The 22,044-nt window shown below is 40.0% G+C and overlaps 1 protein-coding gene across 1 annotated transcript in view; it reads right to left on the bottom strand.

Annotated features, from left to right (window-relative positions):
• STAG1 (stromal antigen 1) overlaps positions 1-22,044 on the bottom strand; it is a 2,620,144-nt gene that overhangs the window by 834,991 nt on the left and 1,763,109 nt on the right. The window contains exon 20 of the mRNA XM_044070350.1: positions 8,052-8,144. Coding sequence (XP_043926285.1) covers positions 8,052-8,144 — 93 coding nt within the window. The remainder of the gene's footprint in view (positions 1-8,051; positions 8,145-22,044) is intronic.

Here is a 22,044-nt window from a genome sequence, read left to right as displayed (position 1 = left end):
AGTTGCCCAAACCATAGTGCTCGGATGCATCTTGGCAGACTCAAGTAGATCCAAATAAACGAGTCATGCAGGGGGCCCTGTAGCTGGCAAAGACTTGAACAGGTGTTCTACCAACAGTTAACTGCACCTGAAATATCTCCAGGGAATCAGACTGTTTTAACGAATCCGAAGGTGTATTTATCTTTAATGAATATTGATACACTGCTTCCTTTAGTTTTGACGCCTTCAGTTTATGGTCTGAACATGTAGAAGAAGGTGTAACCTAGTATGGCTGGGGTGCTCTCCACATCCTTGAACCAAGTCTCTTCCAAGGTGAGGACTGCTTCCAGTGAGTGCAATTTCATGTTAAGACTCCAAGTGTTTAGCAGCATAACCCTGAGATTGTTTTTGGATGGAGTTTGTATGTTTTGAATTTTGTCCTCGAGACACTACCTAAAAAAATACACTGTGAAGGTGGAAAGAGCCTTAGCCAGTACCCAAAATCCCAGGGGTAACAGATGAAGATCACCTCTGGCAAAGCATCAAGGTCTGTCGATCATGTCTTCCCAGGCTGACAGATACTGGATCCCCTTAGAATGACACAAGAAACTAAGCCAATTATTGAAGTCTTATCATTTTCTGTTTCTATTGAGGCATCATCCTAGGTGAAGGCAAAATGCTGCTTAGGGCTAGGGACATACCTGCCTGAAACACAGAATCAGTCGTGTCTCCCTTCATATAGTCCAGAGAGGTACATCTCAAATCGTTCACACCAACATGGACTATGATGGAGTCATAACAGTACCTGTTGTTGACAGACATGAGTGTATGTGTGATATGGCACATCCTAGCACCTGACAGACAGGTGACCATGACCTTTTCCTTATCCAGCTTGGTGAGAAGGACATCTGTGCATCTCACGATGGAATCACCTATGGCTAATATATTTGGTTTTGTGCTCTGCCTTAAGGGCTTGACAGGTGAGGCACTGGTGTGTGAGCTATTGTGTTCTGCAGAAGAATTGTGTTTGTGAGGTCTCTGGTGTTGGGTATTTTTCTGGTGAGGACCACTGCATATGCAAGTGTGTGTTTGAGTGGAGTAGGAGGTGAGGTGTGCATGCTGACAACCTGCTCATTGTCATATGTACTGACTGGTGTGTGAGAGAGCACAGATTAAAGGTTCTTAATATAGTTGCACCTCTCATATGTTGAGTTTGTGTGGACTAGGGGTAGAGAGTTGTTAGTGAACATGAGAAGGATACTACACTGCCTCAAGATGCCCATGTCAACCAAGATAGATGGAAAAACTGTGGAAAATTGTCCATCAATAGTGTTAGGTAAATTTATATGGTCAGGAAAAGGGTCACCCTTAGGAATGGCTAATGAGTGAAAGGTGTGTTGGTACCCCTGAGGCTAGGCTTAGTGTTCCACCTGACAGTAGAGCAGGGTCGCAAAAAAACTCTGCAGGACCACAAGCAAAGTGTTAAAGGAAAATTTACCAAGCAAAACATTTGCATCTATAACCACCAATGGTAACCACTGTTACACGGCAGTGCATGATGGTGCACTACATTCAAACAAGTGCAAACTAGGGGCTTAAATAAAACAAGAAATAACCCTTTTAACTCAAACTAGCTAATAAGGATGCTCTCTCTGAGCTCTTGTCCAATCACCCTTGATTAGATGGGATCCAGACAGCACTTTCTTCCTATAAGGTTACAGAAGGGCCTTCGCCAACAAAGATGGCTTGAACTTGATGCTCAAAAGTTACAAAACAGACCCAGAAAAGCACACCTGGAACTGGTCTATGCTACAGAAGAACTAGTATTTTATACAGTAAAATGTGGCAAAAAACAATTCAGACAATTCAGACAGACAGCAGAATGCAAATACAAATTAAAAGTTTAAGAGAGGGATTCGTCAATCTCTTCCCTCTTTACTTTCAGGCTTCTATAAGAATGCCATTTGATCCAAGGGATTTTCATGTAGATTGACTATACATCACAGTTTTTATTTCTCATCTATCCTAACAACAACTCAGCCTCTTCCTCCTCCTCTAATGCTAGCAACTCTAAATCTTCTATAAATACTTTCAACTGCACCTTATCCTAATTCGCCATTCCTCGGGTTTCTATAAATATTCATAGAAGTTCTAAAATATTTCCATTATCTTCTCACAATCTCCAGTTGTTATTCTTCTCATAGGTTCCCCTGAGTTTAGCTAGCAATCTTTCTACTTTCTATCACCTTAATTGTTGTGTTAAGAATTTCTGCACTCTGGAAATACTATCAAAAAACAGGTGCTCAAAAGCAATTTTTCTAAACTCATAACTTAAATGCTCACTTTGTTCTTCCCATCAATTTGCAGCGGTTCTTCCGCTTGTTCTGAAAGATTTCCCTTTATATTCTGTTGCAATTTAACTTGTGCCAGTCCTTCCAAATATTTTCTATTTCCTCTCTCCTGTATCCTCTTCTCCCCTATATTTTTTTTTTTTTACAGATTTTAAATCCACTTGTCTTGGGTGTTAGTTACAGTACCATGATCAATTTCTATCTGCCCTAGCAGCTCTTGAATTGCAAATGTTACTCAGTCCTTAAATTAGTCTCTTTGCAATAATAATCTGAAAGAAAAATACAAATGAGATGTCCTTTGCTTCAAGAATATCCAATTCCAAGGACTGGTCCAGAGATGACTCTTCTCTTTCAATTGGTAACAAAAGCCATCAAGAGGTGGATGGTTTACCAAGTTGGGGATGAAAGACTTGAATTCTATGTCACATCTCCACATATTCACTGGTAAAGCATCAACAGTCAAAACAGCAGAGTTCAAGACAGATACGCCAAAGCAGGCATTACATTTACTAAGAGAACTGCAGGCATTTCAGTTGCCCTAAGCTTCTTCCTTAAAAAAAAAAGCAGCCATGACATCCAGTACAAGAAAATTAGAAAGCAGAGAATCTTTCTCTTTGGATGTAAGAATAATAAGATTTGCTAAAAAGCTGATATTTCCAGCTTTTTTGGGTTAATAACAGCAAACAAGTGGTCTGTAGGTAAATACTTGAATGCTACCAAAAAAGGCTGAACAAAGCATAACCCTGGAGCCTACAAAAATACAGCAAGCCCAAATCGCATACATAGGACGACGAGAGCAAAGCATAGCTTTGGGTGAAATGGAGTGAAAAACTGACCAAGTGTAAAGATTTTAATGACCCAGAAATTGCCATTCAAGATCTTTCCAACTTCAGGCAGAGCGAAAAAGAGAATTAAGGTACTGGAGCCTCGACCTCCCAGCTCAGAAAATCATGGAAGACACCTCCAAAGCATGTGAAGGAAAACCAGTGAAGCTATTCCCTTCTCTTCAAGAAAAAAATGGAAGATAAGAGTGAAAGAAAGCAAACTCAAAAGAAACTGTTTCTAGAACTGGAAAAGGCTAATAGCATTGAGGAGAAAACTGAACTTTCAGATGAAAATGACATTTCAGGCATTATCATCACCTACTTTTGCATGCGGGACTTTGGACATGTTGGACTAGTGTGGACATTTTAAAAGGTTCTCTAAGTACCAAATACACCTCTGCAGAATTATAAATCTTCAACCCCTTCTGGAATGGGATGTTCTAATTTCACCTGTCTTTCTCTTTACATTTTGTGTATCTACAATATTTGTAGACAGAAAAACGGTATTCCACCTCAGGGATGTAAAAATGTAAAGTAAAAAAGACCTGTTTAATATTTGCATTAATAAACATTTGCATTGAGTGACTAGCAATTCAATATTTAATATGTAGATGACATTATGCATTTTGGAATGGCAGAAAAATATGAGAACATAAGTAGTCGGGCATTGGGTAACAGTTCATAGTTTATATTTCTACAAAGAGCAGAAGAGCTTTATCAGTAAATGGAATTTGTGACCAGACTACATATTCTTTGTAAGCAGGTGATTAGAGAATTTACAATTGGTGAATGCATTAAGTAGGCAATTACAACTCAATAAAGATATGGCAAGTCAATATACTGTTCAGTAGTAGACTTGCAATAATGCAACATGTCTTTTTGTGTTCCCTTATAATCACTGGCATTGGGTAGATCTGTAATGTATATTAAAGAATATGAAGGGGGAGGGTGTTAAATTGTGTTTAAGATTATCATCCACTAACAAAGTGCACCATGTATGAAGATTACACAGTATGTACTGATTACTATTATTCTTTACTGACATAAGGGCAGTAAGACAACAAAGCAATACTATGTTTTAAAAAAAAAGAAGGCCATTTTCCCTTCAGACCAATAGGCCCCAGGACAAAACTGCTGGAATATCCAGAGAACAGTAGTGGTCTCTGGAAATGGTTATCTGTAGCTGCCTAGGAACTGACATCTGGCTGTGATGAGGCAGGCAATGCCTAATTAGTTCTATCAAGACTAAAACTCAATGTCAATCTCCAAAGGAGCTCCAGCAGTTTAGGGATATTGTAGAAGGAGATGTCAGAGCCAGGTGTGGGTTAGCCTTTGTCTGTTTGGAGCATAGATCTTAAGCTGCTTCAGGACTGAGGGGATGACAGAAATCTGACGTCCTTGCCTGCAGAAACTTTAGTTTTTCCTTCCCTCTCCACCTTCTTTTGGCATCTTCCCTCTGAAAAGTGCAGCTGCCATTTCTCCTAAAGATGGAAGGTTTAAAGTTCTAAAAAAGCAAGTGACTTACACTTCCCTTTACTGTAAAACATTTTTTTATTAAACAAAGCAAAATGTCTCATCAGCAGCCTTGGACAGATCTCCAAATCACAGTAAAAAAGAAAATCATTTCAAAAAAGGAAAGAACATAACAGTATAATGGAAAAAGATTTCTAAGCTCTACATTTACAGCAGCTCTGAGCATTAACTGGATGACACCAATGGAATGATATATGATAATTCAATATGGAAAAAAAAGGTATTGAAAAATGGCATGGATACCTCCAAGTTTCTGTACACCCTACTGGTGTTTACTGCATGGGACAGGCCAACACAGGCGGTGCTGTCAGAAAGCTCTGGAAAATAAGTCAGATGAAGAGAAACTGACTTACTGTACAACTCTCCACACTGTGTATAACACCGAAGCAGCGATCCTTAGGATGAACACCTGCACAGTGCAGCACCAGATCAACCCTCTTAAAGCAATATACATGATGCCACAATGTTCACTAATATGAGGTGAAAATGTCTCCAAACAGAGGACATACAAAATGCAAGAAATGTGCTGAGTGAGGACTACACGCAAAGGAAAAATGCTTAGTATCACAAACTACAGAGAGTTTCTCAATGTAAGATAAGAAGTACTTTGAAAATGTAATGCTAGCCAAAAGCACCCTCACAGAAAAGAATGGCAGTAAAGAAACAGAGAGGGACTGCCTCTCTCTGACCAACACACTCACAATGAAAGTGCTGGCATAAGGAAAAACAGGACTCCTCACTACGACTTTTAAAGAAAACTGCTGGTTAGTGTCACCTGGAGGCAAAGACCACCATCTCACGCCTGCTTGTTGACTGAGAAGCTTCAAATAAGAACCTTCAGTCATCTTTCTTAGCACTAACTGCAACAGTCACAACATACCTCAAGACAGTACTACATTCACCATTTTGCTTTGTATCCTGTTATCTTCTGCTTTGCAGTCGCCAAAGAATGTCCAGAAAGTCATTTGTTCCCACAGGGTTTATTCTTTCTTGTACGGTCTTCAGCAAAGGCTGACCCATTCTTTTCTGTATCACCTACAGCACTGTTACCACCCATGCCAAATTACACTGTTGCACCTTCTCATCCCATGTAATTCTTCCCAAGACAGAAGGACAACACAAATACTCCACCTAGCTGACAAGCTTTCTTCTACCCCTCCATTTCCATATTCCTCTATTTCTCCTTCTCTTCTGATCAGTCTTCACATTCACTGGAATTCTTTTCCCGCTGTTATCCTTTCAAGTCCACACCTTCCTATACCTGCAGAAGCACTTTCTGCTTTGCCAAAATCACATCCTGGTATTACTGCAAGCTCTCTCTTCACTTTATGAATCTCCAGTAGATCAATGAAGACTTTAATATCAGATCAAATTACATTCAACCCTAAACAGTCTACAACAATAAAAAAGGTACTTAATTAAATCTTGGGGGGGGGGGGTATTTCTTCAAGTGGCAATCCCCCTGCATTCATTATTTACAAGGCTTTGCACTTTCCATTTCCATACTCCCTTACTTAATTACATTACCTCTGCAGTCCCACAACTGTGGAGAAACAGCTGGAGCTTCTGAGGTGGATAGTGGGTTCCTGAACCAACTCTGCAGCATTCCTACACCAATAGTATATCTATATTGTCTCTTTTCATCCTTTCTCCTTAAACCAGTTACTTTCTTTTCCCATTTCCTTACTACTTCCCATTCTTCTCATATCTCCCACTTATTTTTATTACACCCTGCTGCTCCCCTACATCATCTTCTGGTTCACTACCTTGAATTTTCTCTCCATCTTTCTTCATCCACTTTTACATTACATCCCCTCTGTATCTCCTTCTACCCAGCCACAAACCATACACTGGAACCTTGTAGCCTTCTCATCACAACAATAACAATACATTTCCTTTAATCAACTTTCCTTACACTCAGCTTATTTATTTATTTTACTTATTTAACATTTGTTTACTGGGAAAGTCCGACTTGGAACAAAGTAAATTTTCAGCAGAGGCCCAGGGAGAAACACTCCAGATGCATGTCTTTGTAACATCGGAGGAAACCCACCTGAATGCAGGAAAGGACACGCAGACTCTGCACAGAAGGCACCCCAGCCGAGAATCGAACCTGAGAACCACTTGCTGTGATGTGACAATGCTATCGCTGCACTACTGCACCGTCCAATCTACTGTCTATTTCAAGCTCTTCCAGAGCCAATGCGTCATCCAATCATTTTATGTGCTGGTACCTTTACCCATTTCCCTGGTGTTGTTTCGCAAACATGTCTTTTTACCTAGCCCCTCTTGCTCACTACTGTATAACTACTGCTTCCACCAACACATTACTTAAATACCCCCTCCCAAACTTAATTTATTAAAAGCCTGCTCGAGCAAATTACTTTCTCATTTCTTTCCTTCCACTTTCTTTATTTTAAACCTTTGTTGCACTTATTAAATGCTATTCATGACTTCCATTTTTTTCTCTATTGATGTGTTCTGTTGTCTTCTACAAAACCTTTTTTATTGTGTGCTCTATTTGCATTTGCTCTGTGAAACTGCTTAAAGTCACTGTATTTTTTCCTTATCTGCTTTTTGTACCTTTTGTACATGTATTTATGCTTGAAGCTTTTCTTCCATGTTCTCTGCTGAAAAGGGGCAATTTATACACAGACGGACAATCCTGGTAAACAAATGCTAACAAATAAATAAAACTAATCTCAAACTTCAAATGCAGTTGGTATAACTCATCCACTGTCAAACACAGCGACAAAAACACAATCGCCTCACAGAGGAAAAGTTAAGAACCAGTGCAAAGCACCTACGTGTTGCATAATAGCAAAATAATACACGAAAGCACAACTCTGGTAACATCAGCAATCAAAAATGTACTTTATTGTTGGAGATAACAATGGAAGATATGAAAAAAAAAACATGCACACCTCTCTCATATACTTTTTACTTGCGCTGTTAATGTATTTGCTCCACTATGAATGCAGAGCCCCTATTATTATTCACCCTACAAGTAGTTCCCACCATCATATATCATGTGCTAGTTTCCACTAGTAAGTAGATGTCTATTTTCTGGTCACCTGAACCTGAAAAAAAGAATAAGACTCAACAGAGAAGAAAAAAAAAATAACTGTCTTTTAGAAAAGGTATAGTTTAAATAAATAAAAAAAATATTTGAATTAGTAGGCATTTTTGATAATTTAAAACATTACAAACTGAAAAACTGCTGGGGGGGTAAGACAGTGGTCTAGATTAATTTTCTTTTCAGCATTAACATCAACAAACAATGGTATAAAGGTTAAAAGTTACACCCACCAAAATTGCAAACTTTTTTTTTTCATTACACTAGACCTCATTAAAAAAAAATTACCTGCTCTTTCACAGGTGTATTAACGTTGGACAGGCATTGTTGACATACAGCAAGAAATGTTTTCACTGTCTTCCTCAGGGCTAACAAATCTTCCTGGAAGATGCACAAAGAAAAATTAGTGTTGTGCATATACAGAACTGATGCAAGGTAAGCACAAAGCTCTTGCAAAGAGAATATCAACTATAACTTGAGATCTAGCAAAATGAAGTCCCGTAACTTGCTGTTACAAACCACTGCAGAATTTACAAAAATGTCTTGCTGCAATACTGAATAGCTACATTTACTGTTAATCACCCTTATGGGAAAGGCAAAAAAAAAAAAAACATGCTCAGTTTCAAATGTTGTCTTGAGAAAAGTAAGAAGTTCTGTAATTTACCCATACGCAAAAAATATAAATGTCAGCTTCAAATCCTAATAATTTAATCAAGTACTACCTATATACATTACCAACATTCTATAGCAACCAACTCAACATTTCCATGTGCAGCAGTCTATACAAAAATACTAGGAACAATGAAACAAGCAAATAAAACCAAAAGCAGTCTAATTTTACTGTTAGGAACTTCAGTCCAAAAAGTACAGTTGTGTACCTACCATAAATGTAGATGTTCGAGTGTATTCGCTGTTGCACTTGGGTTATTCCTGCTGGCAGGCTACCCGCAGTCGGCCTGAATTCCAAAGTCCTGGTCCGGTGTCGGTTTCTATCGCCTCTTCCCTGATGTCAGTGCACCAGGGGTATAAAAGATGCAGCCGACGCCATTTTCTTCAGTTTTTCTTGCCCCAGATGTCAGGTGCCCCCAAAAAGGAAGGCTAAAAATTTGCAAATAAAAATGCATGCCCTAACATAAACATTACCTTCCTCTACAAGCAAATACACCACATAGGTTGTATAGAATAGAGAACAACAGATAATTTCCAGCAATGAAAAGGGGATGGTGGGAGGATAACCTGGACTGCAACAGTGAATACACTCAAACATCTACATTTATGGTAGGTACACAACTGTACTATGTTCATCGTGTTTCACTGTTGCAGTCATTACACTTGGGTTGAATCCCAAACCTTAGGTTGGGCGGCTGAGTCTAAACAGAATTAGGAGAGGCTATGAGGCCCTGCAGAACTGCAGTGGCAAAGCCTGCTCTGGATTTAGAGTAAAGAGGTAAGTGATAGTGCTTGGTAAAAGTGTGCACTGAACTCCAAGTTGCAGCCTCCAAAATTTCCTTGGTTGGTACTCCTCTGAGAAAGGCTGCTGATGTGGCTGCTGCCCTGGTAGAATGTGGCCTAATATCCTTAGGCACTGATTTGCCATGCTGTGCATAGCAGAAACGAATGTAGTGTCCTATCCATTTTGAAATAGTCTGCTTTGAAATAGCCTTTCCTTGTGATCCTGCGGCGTATGCAACAAAAAGTTACTCAGTTTTCCTGAAAGCTTTTGTTTTTTCCAAGTAGAAGCGTAGCTGTCTGTATGTCCAAAGAGTGCAGAAGTCTTTCCCCTTTATTCTGGGGATTTGGATAAAAGGTTGGTAAATGAATGGTTTGGTTAAGAGCCACACTGGATACTACCTTTGGCATAAATGTTGGGTTTGTCCTTAGAGAAACCTGTCCGTATGAAAAATGATAAAAGGTTCCACTGCCATTAATGCCTGTAGCTCTGAGATTCTTCTTACTGAAGTTACTGCTAGCAGCAGAGCGGTTTTCCATAAGAATTTTATCTCAGCTGTATGGGCTGGCTCAAAAGGAGGTAGTGTGAGCTTTTCCAAGACAAAGTTGAGGTCCCATGTTGGTATAGGTGCTCTTCTTAGGGGTCTTATGTTTTTTGCCCCTCTGAGGTACTGTCTTAGCAGTGGATGAGAGAAAATAGGAGGTTCCGTATTGTAATGAGCTGAAATGGCAGAGGCATGGATCTTAATTGATGAGAAGGATAGGCCTTTGTCCAGCATCTCAGTTAGGTATTGTAAAATCTGAGGAATATTTGGAACAAGCGGTTCAAGTCCTTGTGCCTGGTTCCAAGCACAGAATCTCTTCCATTTTTCTGCATAAGATTTCCTGGTGCTGGGACTCCTGGCTTCCAATATGACATCCATAAAAGCTTTAGAGAGAGGAGTGTTCTGAGTGGCTATATTATTCGCCATGCAGCCAGATTTAAGGTTTTGAGTTGGATGTGCAGGATCCGATTGTTTTGTTGGGTCAGCAGATGAGGAATTTGAGGTAAAGTCCAGGCTGGCCCTTAAGACAAGCTCTTTAGGATTGGGTACCAGTGCTGACGTGGCCAGTCTGGGGCAATCAGAATCATTTTTGGCTGCTCTTGTCTGACTTTTATGATTACCTTGGAGAGTAGAGGCAGTGGTGGATAGGCAGAAACTGTTAGGGTTTTCCAATTGAATGATAGAGCATCCACCTTCCATGCTTGAGAGTGATAAGTCCTTGTGCAGAAACTCTGTAGTTGGCAGTTGTGAGGGGAGGCAAATAAATCTATGTCTGGGCATCCCCATTTCTTTGTTATCATGCTGAAGATTTGTGGATCTAGTTTCCACTCGTGAGGGTCCATGAGGTTTCTGCTTAGTTCGTCTGCCAGAGTATTTTTCTTTCCTGGCAGGAACTGTGCCTGCAGATGTACTTGACAGGCCAGTGCTGTGTTCCACTAAGTCATAGCTTGCCTGCAGAGGGGGTAGGAATGTGTGCCCCCTTGTTTGTTTATGTACCACATGACTGTAGTATTGTCCGTCTTTAGTAATAGTTGTCCTGGATGTAGTAGGTCCTTGAAGGCTGTCAGGGCATTCTGTACAGCTAGCATCTCTTTTTGATTGATATGAAGATGTATTTGGTCCGTGGGCCACGTGCCCTGTATACATTTTCCCGCCAAGTGTGCTCCCCAGGCATAATCCCGATGCATCTGTTTGTTAGTGTCTGCTTGGCTGTGGGTAAAGTGAAAGGCTGTCCCTTGTTGTGGTGACAGGCCAGTGCCCACCATCGAAACTCTTGTTGTAGGCAGGGAATGAGAGTAAAAAGAAGTTATGTCCTTACCATAACGTTCCATGTGGAGTGTTCATCTCGCCTTGGTTATTACACATGGGTTCGGAGCCGATCCTCGGCTCCGTGCCGGCCGACTGCAAGCTCTGCATCGAGAAGAAGCTCGAGGACATCTAATACCCACAATCCCCCTCTGCCTTTACCTCAGATCTAGTTTGCAAGCAAACCAGACATAAGCACGCACACATGCCAACTATATACATAAAAAAACATATATATACAAACATACCCAGTGTATGACAGTAACAGTAATACTGCAACAGCAGAAGGAGAATACTCCAGACCAGGCACCAAATCGAACGTTCTTCCTAAGGGTGGGAAGGGTGGGAGTGTAATAACCAAGGCGAGATGAACACTCCACATGGAACGTTATGGTAAGGACATAACTTCTTTATGTGAGAGTGTTCAATCTCGCCTTTGTTCTTACACATGGATAGCGTCCCTAGCTCCATGATCCTGAGGAACTCAAGGGAGAACGTTCTTGAGCACAGTGGAACCAAAGGTTGCCCTATCCCTAGAAACCCTGTCCACTTTGTAATGAGATATAAATGTATGTGGTTTAGCCCAAGTAGCAGCCGCACAAATAGTGTCTAAAGGTAAACGAGCTGCATGAGCCAAAGATGTAGAAATTGATCTGGTAGAATGTCCTCTGAGTTTTGCTGATAATGTTTGATCAGAATCTTCATAAACATAAATGATACAGTCAGTTAGCCACTTCGAAAGAGTTCGTTTCGTAACTGCAAGACCCTTTCTGCTGTCAGCAAAAGCTACAAATAGCTGATCAGATTTCCTGTGATCTTTTGTTCTATCCAAATAAAATCTGAGTTGTCTATGGACGTCCAGTTTGTGCAACATATACTCTAATTTATTAGAGTGGTCTTTAAAGAAGGTGGGTAATTCAATGGACTGATTAATATTACTAGTAGAACAAACTTTGGGAAGAAAGGATGGATTAGTGCGTAGGGATACTCTGTCAGAATGAAAAATTAAATAAGGATGTTTGACCGAAAGGGCCTGCAGCTCAGACACCCGTCTAGCAGATGTAATAGCCACTAGAAATAATGCTTTCCATGACAAAAATTTCAAAGTGCAACTTGAAGCTGGTTCAAAGGGTGGTAACATCAATTTAGAGAGCAATAAGTTTAAATTCCACGGTGATGTCGGACTTCTGACTGGTGGTCTGATATGAAAAGAACCTTTTAAAAAGGCTTTACAAAGTCTGTGAGCCATAATAGGTGCACCACTTTCTTCTACATGATAGTTAGAAATGGCAGCTAACTGTACTCTTAAGGTAGCCGGGGAAGCTCCTTCCTGAAATAATTCAGTCAGAAATTCTAAAACCTTATTCAACGGAGCTGTAACAGGGTCCAACTGATGTGACTCCGCCCAGAAGACAAAACGTTTCCATTTACTGGTGTAAGTCTTTGTAGTGGAAACTTTATGAGAAGCTACCAAAATATCTTGAACCGCCGATGTAAGGGGAATTGACCTGGCTAAAAAGGGAAGCGGAGCAGCCAAGCTGCTAGATGGAGAGATTCCAGGGATGGGTGAGGAACTCCTGACGAGTGAGTCAGTAGATCTGGCTCTGGGTCCAGCATCCAAGGTCCCCGAATGCGGTGATGCAAGAGAAAGGGGAACCAAATTTGACGAGGCCAGAACGGAGCAATGAGAATTATAGTCCTCTGAAGGTTGTTTGCTTTCTGTAGAAACTTTGCAATCAGGGGAAATGGAGGAAAAGCATATAGGAGACCCGGGGCCAATCGTGCACCAGCGTCCCTGGGGCTTCCCTGGAGGGGGTAATAGGGCAAAGTAGCTCCTGCATTTGGCGTTCATTGGAGACGCAAACAGATCGCAGGTAGGCTGGCCCCATTTGCGAAAAATCTTTTCCGCAACTGACTGTTTGAGGGACCACTCGTGAGGCAATAGTATTGCCCTGCTCAGCCTGTCGGCTATGACGTTGGATGACCCCGGGATGTGCGTTGCGATCAGAAAGCGACCGGTGGACTCTGCCCATTGCCAAATTCTCATGGCCTCTCTGCATAGTTGGTAAGACCTGGTTCCCCCTTGCTTGTTTATGTACCAGACTACGGACATGTTGTCTGTCTGAACTGCAATGGTCCCTGGAGGAAGAAGGGGAGCAAAGTGTTTGAGAGCAGATCTTCTTCATATTATGTGGCACTGTAATCATTCCTATAAACTATGGTGTTCTCTCAAAGTGCGACTAAAAAAGATGGGTTACTATAACTCCACTCTCTCTTGGCAAACAGCCATACTGAATATTCCCCCTTCCAAAATGCCTAAACTCCACCTTCACATTCTCATCACTCTCTGCTCTTTAATCAAACTCTACATCACTTATAACTGGATAGATCGCACAAAATTGTCATGGCAGGGTTTCAAAGAGATGGCATTAAAATATATTTCAGCTCAAAAATTCATTATCAATGGTCCTAGAAAGAAAGCCTACTTCGCCAACCTATGGAATTGCCTATTAGATGTAATTCTAGGTGACTAATACATTGTTCATTTCATATGTGACATTCCTCTGCAATTTTTTGCTTTATCTATCTTCCACTACTAATTTTTACCCAACAGGGTGTTTATATCTTTCTTTGTCTTACCTCTTTAATTCTCTCTTTTGATACTGCTCTTATACATTCAGGTAGCATGGGGTTTCTTTTTTTTTAATTGCATGATATTCTTGTAAGATAGTATTCCTATGTTTATGTGGATCTATGTACATGTTGGTTCGGGACAATAAGGTAACTTTATGGTGATTATTACCAATAGGGATATATTTTGGAAGCATTCGCCTTTTTTATGCAGCGGTTCATCTCTGGTTTCTTCCAAGGTATTAGCTGTGACATTCATCCACCATTTTCCTTGTGAAGAACTAAATCAGTGTTCCATCTTTTGAACAAAGCAATAGTTTTTGTTTTTTTTTTCCATTTTTGACATCAATATGGACCTACATATATGTTTGGGACACTAGGGAATGTGTTCATGATTTTTTTACAAATGGGGACATATTTTTTGTGTCTGTTTTTATAGATGCACTGGTTTATTCCCGGTTCACTTATGGGCTTTGGCATTGATAACTAATTACCAATTTTTAAAACAAAACCATAACGTTGTTTCACTCGATTGGTAATCATATTTGATTCTTGGTATATTTATATTATAACATCTATGTGGATGTCTGTATATGTTCTTTGGGGACAATAGGTGTTTATATTGGTACACACCTATTTGGGACTCTATCAGAAGAATCAGTCTCTTCATATTTATTGGTTAAATTCATCGATGTGTATGGATATTCGCAAAGGAAAAACATAGCGTTTTCCAAGCTTACTTTATTATTTTAAACTACTCTAGGATCTCAGCTATATACCATTGTTTTTGGGACAATAGGGGTTGTATTAGACCATACCTTACATTTATGCCAACTGGGAGACTCTTTTCAAAGTATCTGCTGTAATATTTATGATTGACAGTTAAATGTGTTAATTTTCACTTGTTTGACACGATTTATATTCATAACAAAGATTATAATTTGTTTTTAATCCTCTCCTAGTTTCCAATTGTTAACAGCTGTATATACTCATTTCTTTGAGTAATACATTTGTTCTTATATTTTTTGCTCTGATTGGTTCCACATTTGAAGTATACAGTAATTGATTTATTGTTCTGTATCATTATTTACAAATTTCCTCTCCATCTGTTTTTTTTACATTGGAGTATACCACTATTATTGCGTTCCTAACATTAGCATTCTTATTGACAACTTATTTGGTCAGGTTATCATTATTCAGACTTGGGTGCCCTATATTTTTTTGGGGCAGACATACATTTTGGTCTGAGAATTATCGGTTGTTTTTTTTGCAACTAACTACTGGCTATTTCCTGTGTGTGTGAACCCATACAATTTATACAATCAGTTTTTTCGTCGTCCAGTTTTTTAATATTACTACTCTTTATCACTGGGTATAAGTATTGCATCAAAAAAGGTTTTGAACCAGATATCAGGGTCTTTTTGCATTAGTTAGTATTTGTCTACTATCCACAATTGAGGCCATATGCCTATTGACTAGGTTCCCCCTTACACATATTTTTTGTAAAAAAAATTTTTGTGATTGGCTTTTTTGTAAATCTTTTGTTCAGGTCAGGTGCCATATTACTATCACTCAGCTCCAGAATTCTGGTCCCCTTATCAAGTGTGGCTCAAGTACTCACATTCATTTGAATTTTGGACTTTGACTTTCACAATATTATCCTTCACACTGTATATTTAGGGACAGCTGGACCCTCTGGTGGAATCTGGGTGCTTCTCTGTGACTCATATTTGATACTATCATTTTATTTACTTTTCAATGGGAACCATGGCCATCCACCCTCTGGATTAGTTGCACTTTCAGTGTTTTATACAGTGTAATTTCTCACATCTGGGAAGATTTACATCACATTTGACATTAGCCTTTTAGACAACCTATTGCCATGGATCTCAACAAATTACTTCAGGGACTATGTGCAGACAAGGACGACATCCAAGTCTTTGGAATAGAATTGAACAATGGCTCCAAGCAAAATAATATAACTGATCCAGTTGGCGGTTGTAGTCTCTTATTTACTCAACTAGGGAAGCAAGTTAAAACCTTACGTACCAATATTTGGAATTCCAGGCTTTTCAAAGCCTATCAAAATCATAATATCACCCCCAGAGGTCTTAGAATAAAACAACAACCCCTGGTTGGTAAACCAGATGAAACACTATTAAAGGAATGGAATTTGGCACAACAGAATGCCTCCATGTCCTTTGTGAGTATATTAGCTTCCTATTATGACAGGACTATACAGGTCAATATTTGTGATGTACAAAAAATTTGTGATGAAATTAAAGAATATGAACATGTACCCAATTTTAAAGAAAATTTGAGTAAACTATCCAGGGAGTTGATCGCCTTTGAGAATGGCTTAAAGAAGAAGAAATTGCACAAATTTTAAAGGGATGTGGAAGATTAAGAGAGAGGGAAACTTTTTGAATCACAGAGAAGTGTCAGGTTTACTGATGGTACTAGGAATACCAGGAATTCCAATTTTACATGCAAAAAGAGGCCTTGGTGTATTTTGAAAAAAGGCACCTCATAGGGCACAACTTCGGGGGAGGAATCCTCTACTACCGACACAGAAACCACCCACAACAATGATTCTCCTGTTTCCAAAAGAGGTCGTAGTTCGGAATTCTCTTTAGGGGCAGGAGACACGGGGGGGGGGACGTAAACACAGGGGTACAAACCTTAGAGGACCTTTTTCAGTCCTTTGTGAAATAAATCATGTTTGTTCTAATGTGCACAACATATCCAGTTTTGTATTAACACCTATTCAAGAATTATTGTTAAATAAAGGTCTTGGTTTTATTCCTGGCTTTTTTGTGGATGAGAGTACATTCGTTTCTGATATTTTGGCATTTTGTAGAAAAATTAACCTCAAATTATTTTTTGATCAACAGGATCATTCTCAAAGATCCGCTGAATTCCGTTTTTTACCATCTAATTTCAATCCACCAATGGATAAACAAGTTGCCATTTTCCAGCAAGCTGTCAAAGGATTTACATCATAATTTGGGCTCTGGGAACATCTTGCGACAGAATTTGAATAGAGAGGAACAACAGGCTTTAGAGGACCTTAAATTTAATACTGATATCATTATTCTTCCTGCGGATAAGGGTGGGACAGTTGTGGTCATGGACTCCAGTTATTACTGGGCAGAGGGAATTAGACAGTTGTCTAACACTCAGCATTATTTGAACATGCCCTTGGACCCCACTCCTAATTTTATGAAGGATATAGATGATTTTCTACAATCTGCAGTTGAGGAAGGGATCATTACTGCCAAAACTAAAATTCAATTGACTGTACAGGATCCAGGTAAACAATATTTATATCTATTGCCCAAAATTCATAAATCTTTCAAAACACCTCCTGGTAGACCGATTGTTTCTGGAATTAGCTCACTCACAGAACCTCGATCTGTTTTTTTGACTGAGTATTTAAAACCTTTATTACCACACATTAGGGCCAGATTAAAAGACATGACTGAATTTTTGCAAATAGTCTCTGATTCTCAATTGGAGCCCGATTGGTTAATGTGTACATTGGATGTTAAATCACTCAAAACTGCATTCCCCATTGGGCTGGGTTGAAGGCATTGGAGTTTTGGCTCAACAAAATCAATATCTACAGCCCAGGTTTTAACACTCTTCTAATTTGCATGGCTGAACATGTACTCACTAAAAATGTGTTTTATTTCCAAGACCAATGTTATTGGCAGTTTCAGGGCACAGCCATGGATGCATCTTTTGCTCCCATCTATGCTGATTTATACATGGGGTATGTAGAGGAACATATCATCTATAATGATTTACACAATTTGTACCTACCTGAGATTGACATTTGGCGATGCTACTTGGACGACTGTTGGCTTGTATGGAGAGGGGGCATTGAATATCTTGAGGAATTTGTTGATTATCTAAATTGTAACAAATGGGGGTTAGAATTCACTGTAAACTATAATGTTAATGAAATTAACTTTCTTGATGTACACTTAGAGCGTAAACTGGATCACACCTTAAGAACTACGGTCTATAGGAAGTATCCCCAATATAATAGTTTGTTACATGCCTCAAGTCACCACCCTAAGCATATTATTAATAATATTCCCAAATCCCAGTTTCTCAGAATTAAGAGAATTTGTTCCTCACAGCAGGACCTTACTCATTGTCATCAGGATCTAACAAACAGGTTTTTGAATAGGGGGTAGAACCAACACAATGTAAAATTAGCATTATTATGGGCTCATAACCAACCAAGGGTCAGCCTCCTGACATATAAAGATAAATATACCAGGAATAACCAGGATATTCTCAGGTTGGTTACCACTTTTGGTAGGAACACTGGGCATCTCATTGGGATTATTGATAAACACTGGAATATACTTAAAACTAACACACGACTGGATGATTGGTTGGGTGATAGATGTCAGTTTTCATACCGAAACGAGAAAACACTAGGCTCCCATTTTTCACACTATAAAAAGATTATGCATCAGGAGGTCATCTATCACCAAATGACTTTGTCAGGGGAGAAACTAGTTGGGTGTTACCCCTGTGGACATTGTTCCTTTTGCAAATATGTCTTTAAGACCAAGAACTTCACTAGCAAGAATACAGGCAAACTATTTGACATCTATTGCTTTGCCAATTGTGGAAAGGATTGGGTCATCTATTTAGCCACATGTACCTGTCAAGCATTTTATATTGGACAAACATCCAGACAGTTTAGATTCCGGATGTTGGAACATTTAGGGGACATCAGGAATGCCAGAATGACCAATGCCCTGTACAAACATTGCTTGATTCATAATACAGCCAAATTTTCATTTACTATCATAGATAGAATATTGGGAAACAAATCCTTTAAAACAGGGTGGCATAACCTACTAAATATTAAGGAAAAGAAATGGGTTGTCAAATTGGGTGGTCTTTTCCCACCAGGTTTAAACGACAAATTATAATATTTTTATTTGTCTATAGTAGATTTTTGCTTGCGACTTTTTGAGTGGAATATTGCAATATATATTTTCATTACATTTTGTTTGTTTTTTATGCACATTCTTTTATTTTTCACATTATTATTGTATATAATTGTTTTGCACTATTTCTTAATCATATTTTCTTGACAGGAAATGATGTCATTATTGCTTTACTGGACTACATATAAATGCAGTTTTTGTGCTGCCAACCATGTTAAACCACTGAGGAAAGCTATATGCTGAAACCGGTCTGGTTATAATAAACACCTTCTGCTTCATTTTTCCTGGTGCTGGCTGTTTTGTCTTCATACAAGTTTCTCTGGCCTGTGCATCTACCGTACTTGCTAGCTCTTCGTTTGCTTGCAGAAGTATAAACCTTTTTACCCTATCTATCCAGCGCCCTGCAGTCTCCATCAGAAGGGGTAGGATTTTTAGCAGTAGAAGTCTTAATGCCCTTGGGCCCCTGAGAAATGGTTTCTGGATCCGCAACAGGATTTTTGAAAAGGAACTTGTGGGATTCAGGAACCCTGTAGTATCTGTCAGGTTTACTAGGAGGTTTACTAGGTAGGGAATCAGGGGCCATACTGAATTTCGAAAACACATCAACAATGTCTAGTACAGGAGGTATAGCCAAAGGTCTATGCTGAAGTAGAAGGAAATCCCTAAGCCTCTTTTTAGATTCAGAAAATTCCTGACTTTCCCAGTGGAAATGTTCCCTTAAGTTATGTAAAGTTTCCCCAAAAGAAAAGTTCTCGGGGGGGGGGGGATAGCAGAGGGAATGGAATCCTCTGCATCAGAATCCTCATAAGTAAGAATGGACAAATCCAGGTCATTGGAAGAATTAGAAGAAACAGAGTCCTGATCAGAAGATTCATAGTCAAGCTCAGTCCTAGGCCTCTTAGAAGGGGGGGGGGTGTTGACTACCCCTGATTAGAGTAATAAGATCTTCAGCCATTTTGATAATTTGCTTTTTAGGCATAGGGGCCTGAACATGTGGCCTGGGTGTTGGTTTTTTCGACACAGATCGAGATTTAGGCCTTAGAATAGAAGTTGGAGTCAGTTTAATATGCAAGTCTGTAGGCCTGAATACACCCTCAGAAGCCGGTGCCTGCACAGCGGCTCTGGAGCCATCCAAGGTAGAGACATCAGTGGGTTTCATGGGTGAAGCATCTCGCGGCATACAGGACTCCGAATGGGTCTCAGTAGAGGCCTGCGAGTCAGACGTAGTGGGTATCAGGGGCTGCGAAAGCACCTCACTGAGTACCGGCGAACTGGCGACTGGCTTCGGAGAAGCGTCGTCAACAGTTTTGGACCTCGACGGCCTGTCTCTTTCTTTTTCTTTGCATTTTTTTGGAATTCCGGTAGTCGGATGGCTAACAGACTTCATTTCTGGATAATTAGAGAACCGAAATATTTAGAGGCAAAAATGTACCAACGACAGATAGTGCACTGATTAAATAAAGCACAAAACTGACAGCAAGGTACGTCGTGGTCAGGGCCTAGGCAAGGAATACAGTACGAATTAAAATCTTTATGAGGTATTTGCTTTCCACAAGTAATGCAATTATTAATTTTACTGACATCGGTAAAGAGCAAGAAAAAGTTTCCCCAACGGGGTACTTAGCTTTAAGTTGAAAACTTCGGTTCTGAAACTCGAAAACGAAAATTTCAGGAGTTGGCCTGATTGGCACTTGCGAACTGCTTCTGCTTCAGGCACTGCACGGCAAGAAAGACTGATGTAATGGCATCAGCTGCATGTTTTATACCCCTGACGGAAGAAGGGACAGCAACCGATGCACGACCCAACACTTTGTTAATCAGGCCGACTGAGGGCAACCTGCCAGCAGATTACCCAAATGTAATGACTGCAACAGTGAAACATGAAGAAAGTACAGTTGTGTACACTTACCATAAATGTAGATGTTTGAGTGTATTCATTGTTGCAGTCATTACATTTGAGTAATCTGCTGGCAGGTTGCCCTCAGTCAGCCTGAATAACAAAGTCTTAGGTCCTGCGTCGGTTGCTGTCTCCTCTTCCATGACGTCAGGTTGTCAGGGGTATAAAACATGCAGTCGACACCATTTTAATCAGTTTTTCTTGCCCCAGATGTCAGGTGCCCCCCAAATGGGGGAGCAAAAATATATATATATAAACTGTAAATATATAAATGCACCATAAAAACATAACATTTACCTTCAACTAAAAGCAAATACACCACAAAGGCTTTTGAATATAGTGAAGGAAAGAAAAGGTATAGAAAGGGGGCTGGCGGGTGGGTAACCCGGACTGCAACAGTGAATACACTCAAACATCTACATTTATGGTAAGTGTACACAACTGTACTATGTTCTTCGTGTTTCACTGTTGCAGTCATCACATTTGGGTAGAACCCCAAAGCTATGGAAGGGAGGATGGAACTAAACAGCATTAGGAGCAGCTATAAGGCCCTGCAGGACTGCCCTAGATTTAGAGAAGTAAATGATAATGCTTTGTGAACGTATGAACTGAGCTCCAAGTAGCAGCTCCTAGAATGTCTTTGGTAAAGACCCCTCTGAGAAAAGCTGCTGAAGTAGAGGCAGCCCTGGTGGAATGGGATCTGATCCCCTTGGGCACAGGTTTACCATGGTGCAAGTAGCAGAAACGAATGCAATGGTTTATCCATTTAGAAATAGTCTGCTTTGATACAGCCTTCCCCTCTGATCCTGCAGCAAATGTTACCAGTAGTTGCTCAGAATTAGATATTTTGTCCTGTTTAAGTAGAATCTTAGTTGTTTGTGTACATCCAAAGAATGCAGAATCCGCTCCCCTTTGTACTGCGGATTTGGGAAAAAAAGCTGGCAGGTGAATGGTCTGGTTAAGAGCCACACTGGATACCACCTTAGGCATAAAAGAAGAACTGGTCCTGAGGGCCACCCTTTCCGCGTAAAAAATAATGAAAGGCTCCACTGCCATGAGAGCCTGTAGTTCTGAAACCCTTCTAGCTGAAGTGACTGCCAAAAGAAAAGCTGTCTTCCAAGAAAGAAATTTTATATCCGCAGTAGCTGCCGATTCAAAAGGAGGCAGGGTGAGTTTTTCCAGCACAAAATTGAGGTCCCATGCAGGAGTTGGCACTCTCCTGGGAGGCCTGAAATTTTTGGCCCCTCTGAGATACTGTTTTAGCAGTGGCTGAGAAAAGAGGGGAGGCTCTGTGTTGTAATGAGCCGAGATGGCAGAGTCATGGATTTTTATTGTAGAAAAAGATAGGCCCTTCTCAAGCATCTCAGTTAAGTATTGTAAAATCTGAGGAATATTGGGCTTTGCTATGTCTATTCCTTGTGCTTGGTTCCAAGCACAGAATCTCTTCCATTTATCAGCAAAAGATTTTCTACTACTAG

Source organism: Protopterus annectens, chromosome 4.part1, assembly GCF_019279795.1.
Source record: "Protopterus annectens isolate FY-2018-M chromosome 4.part1, PAN1.0, whole genome shotgun sequence".
NCBI lineage: Eukaryota > Metazoa > Chordata > Ceratodontiformes > Protopteridae > Protopterus > Protopterus annectens.
The sequence above is the reverse complement of the archived record's forward strand: the minus strand, read 5'-3'. Positions and strand labels throughout refer to the sequence as shown.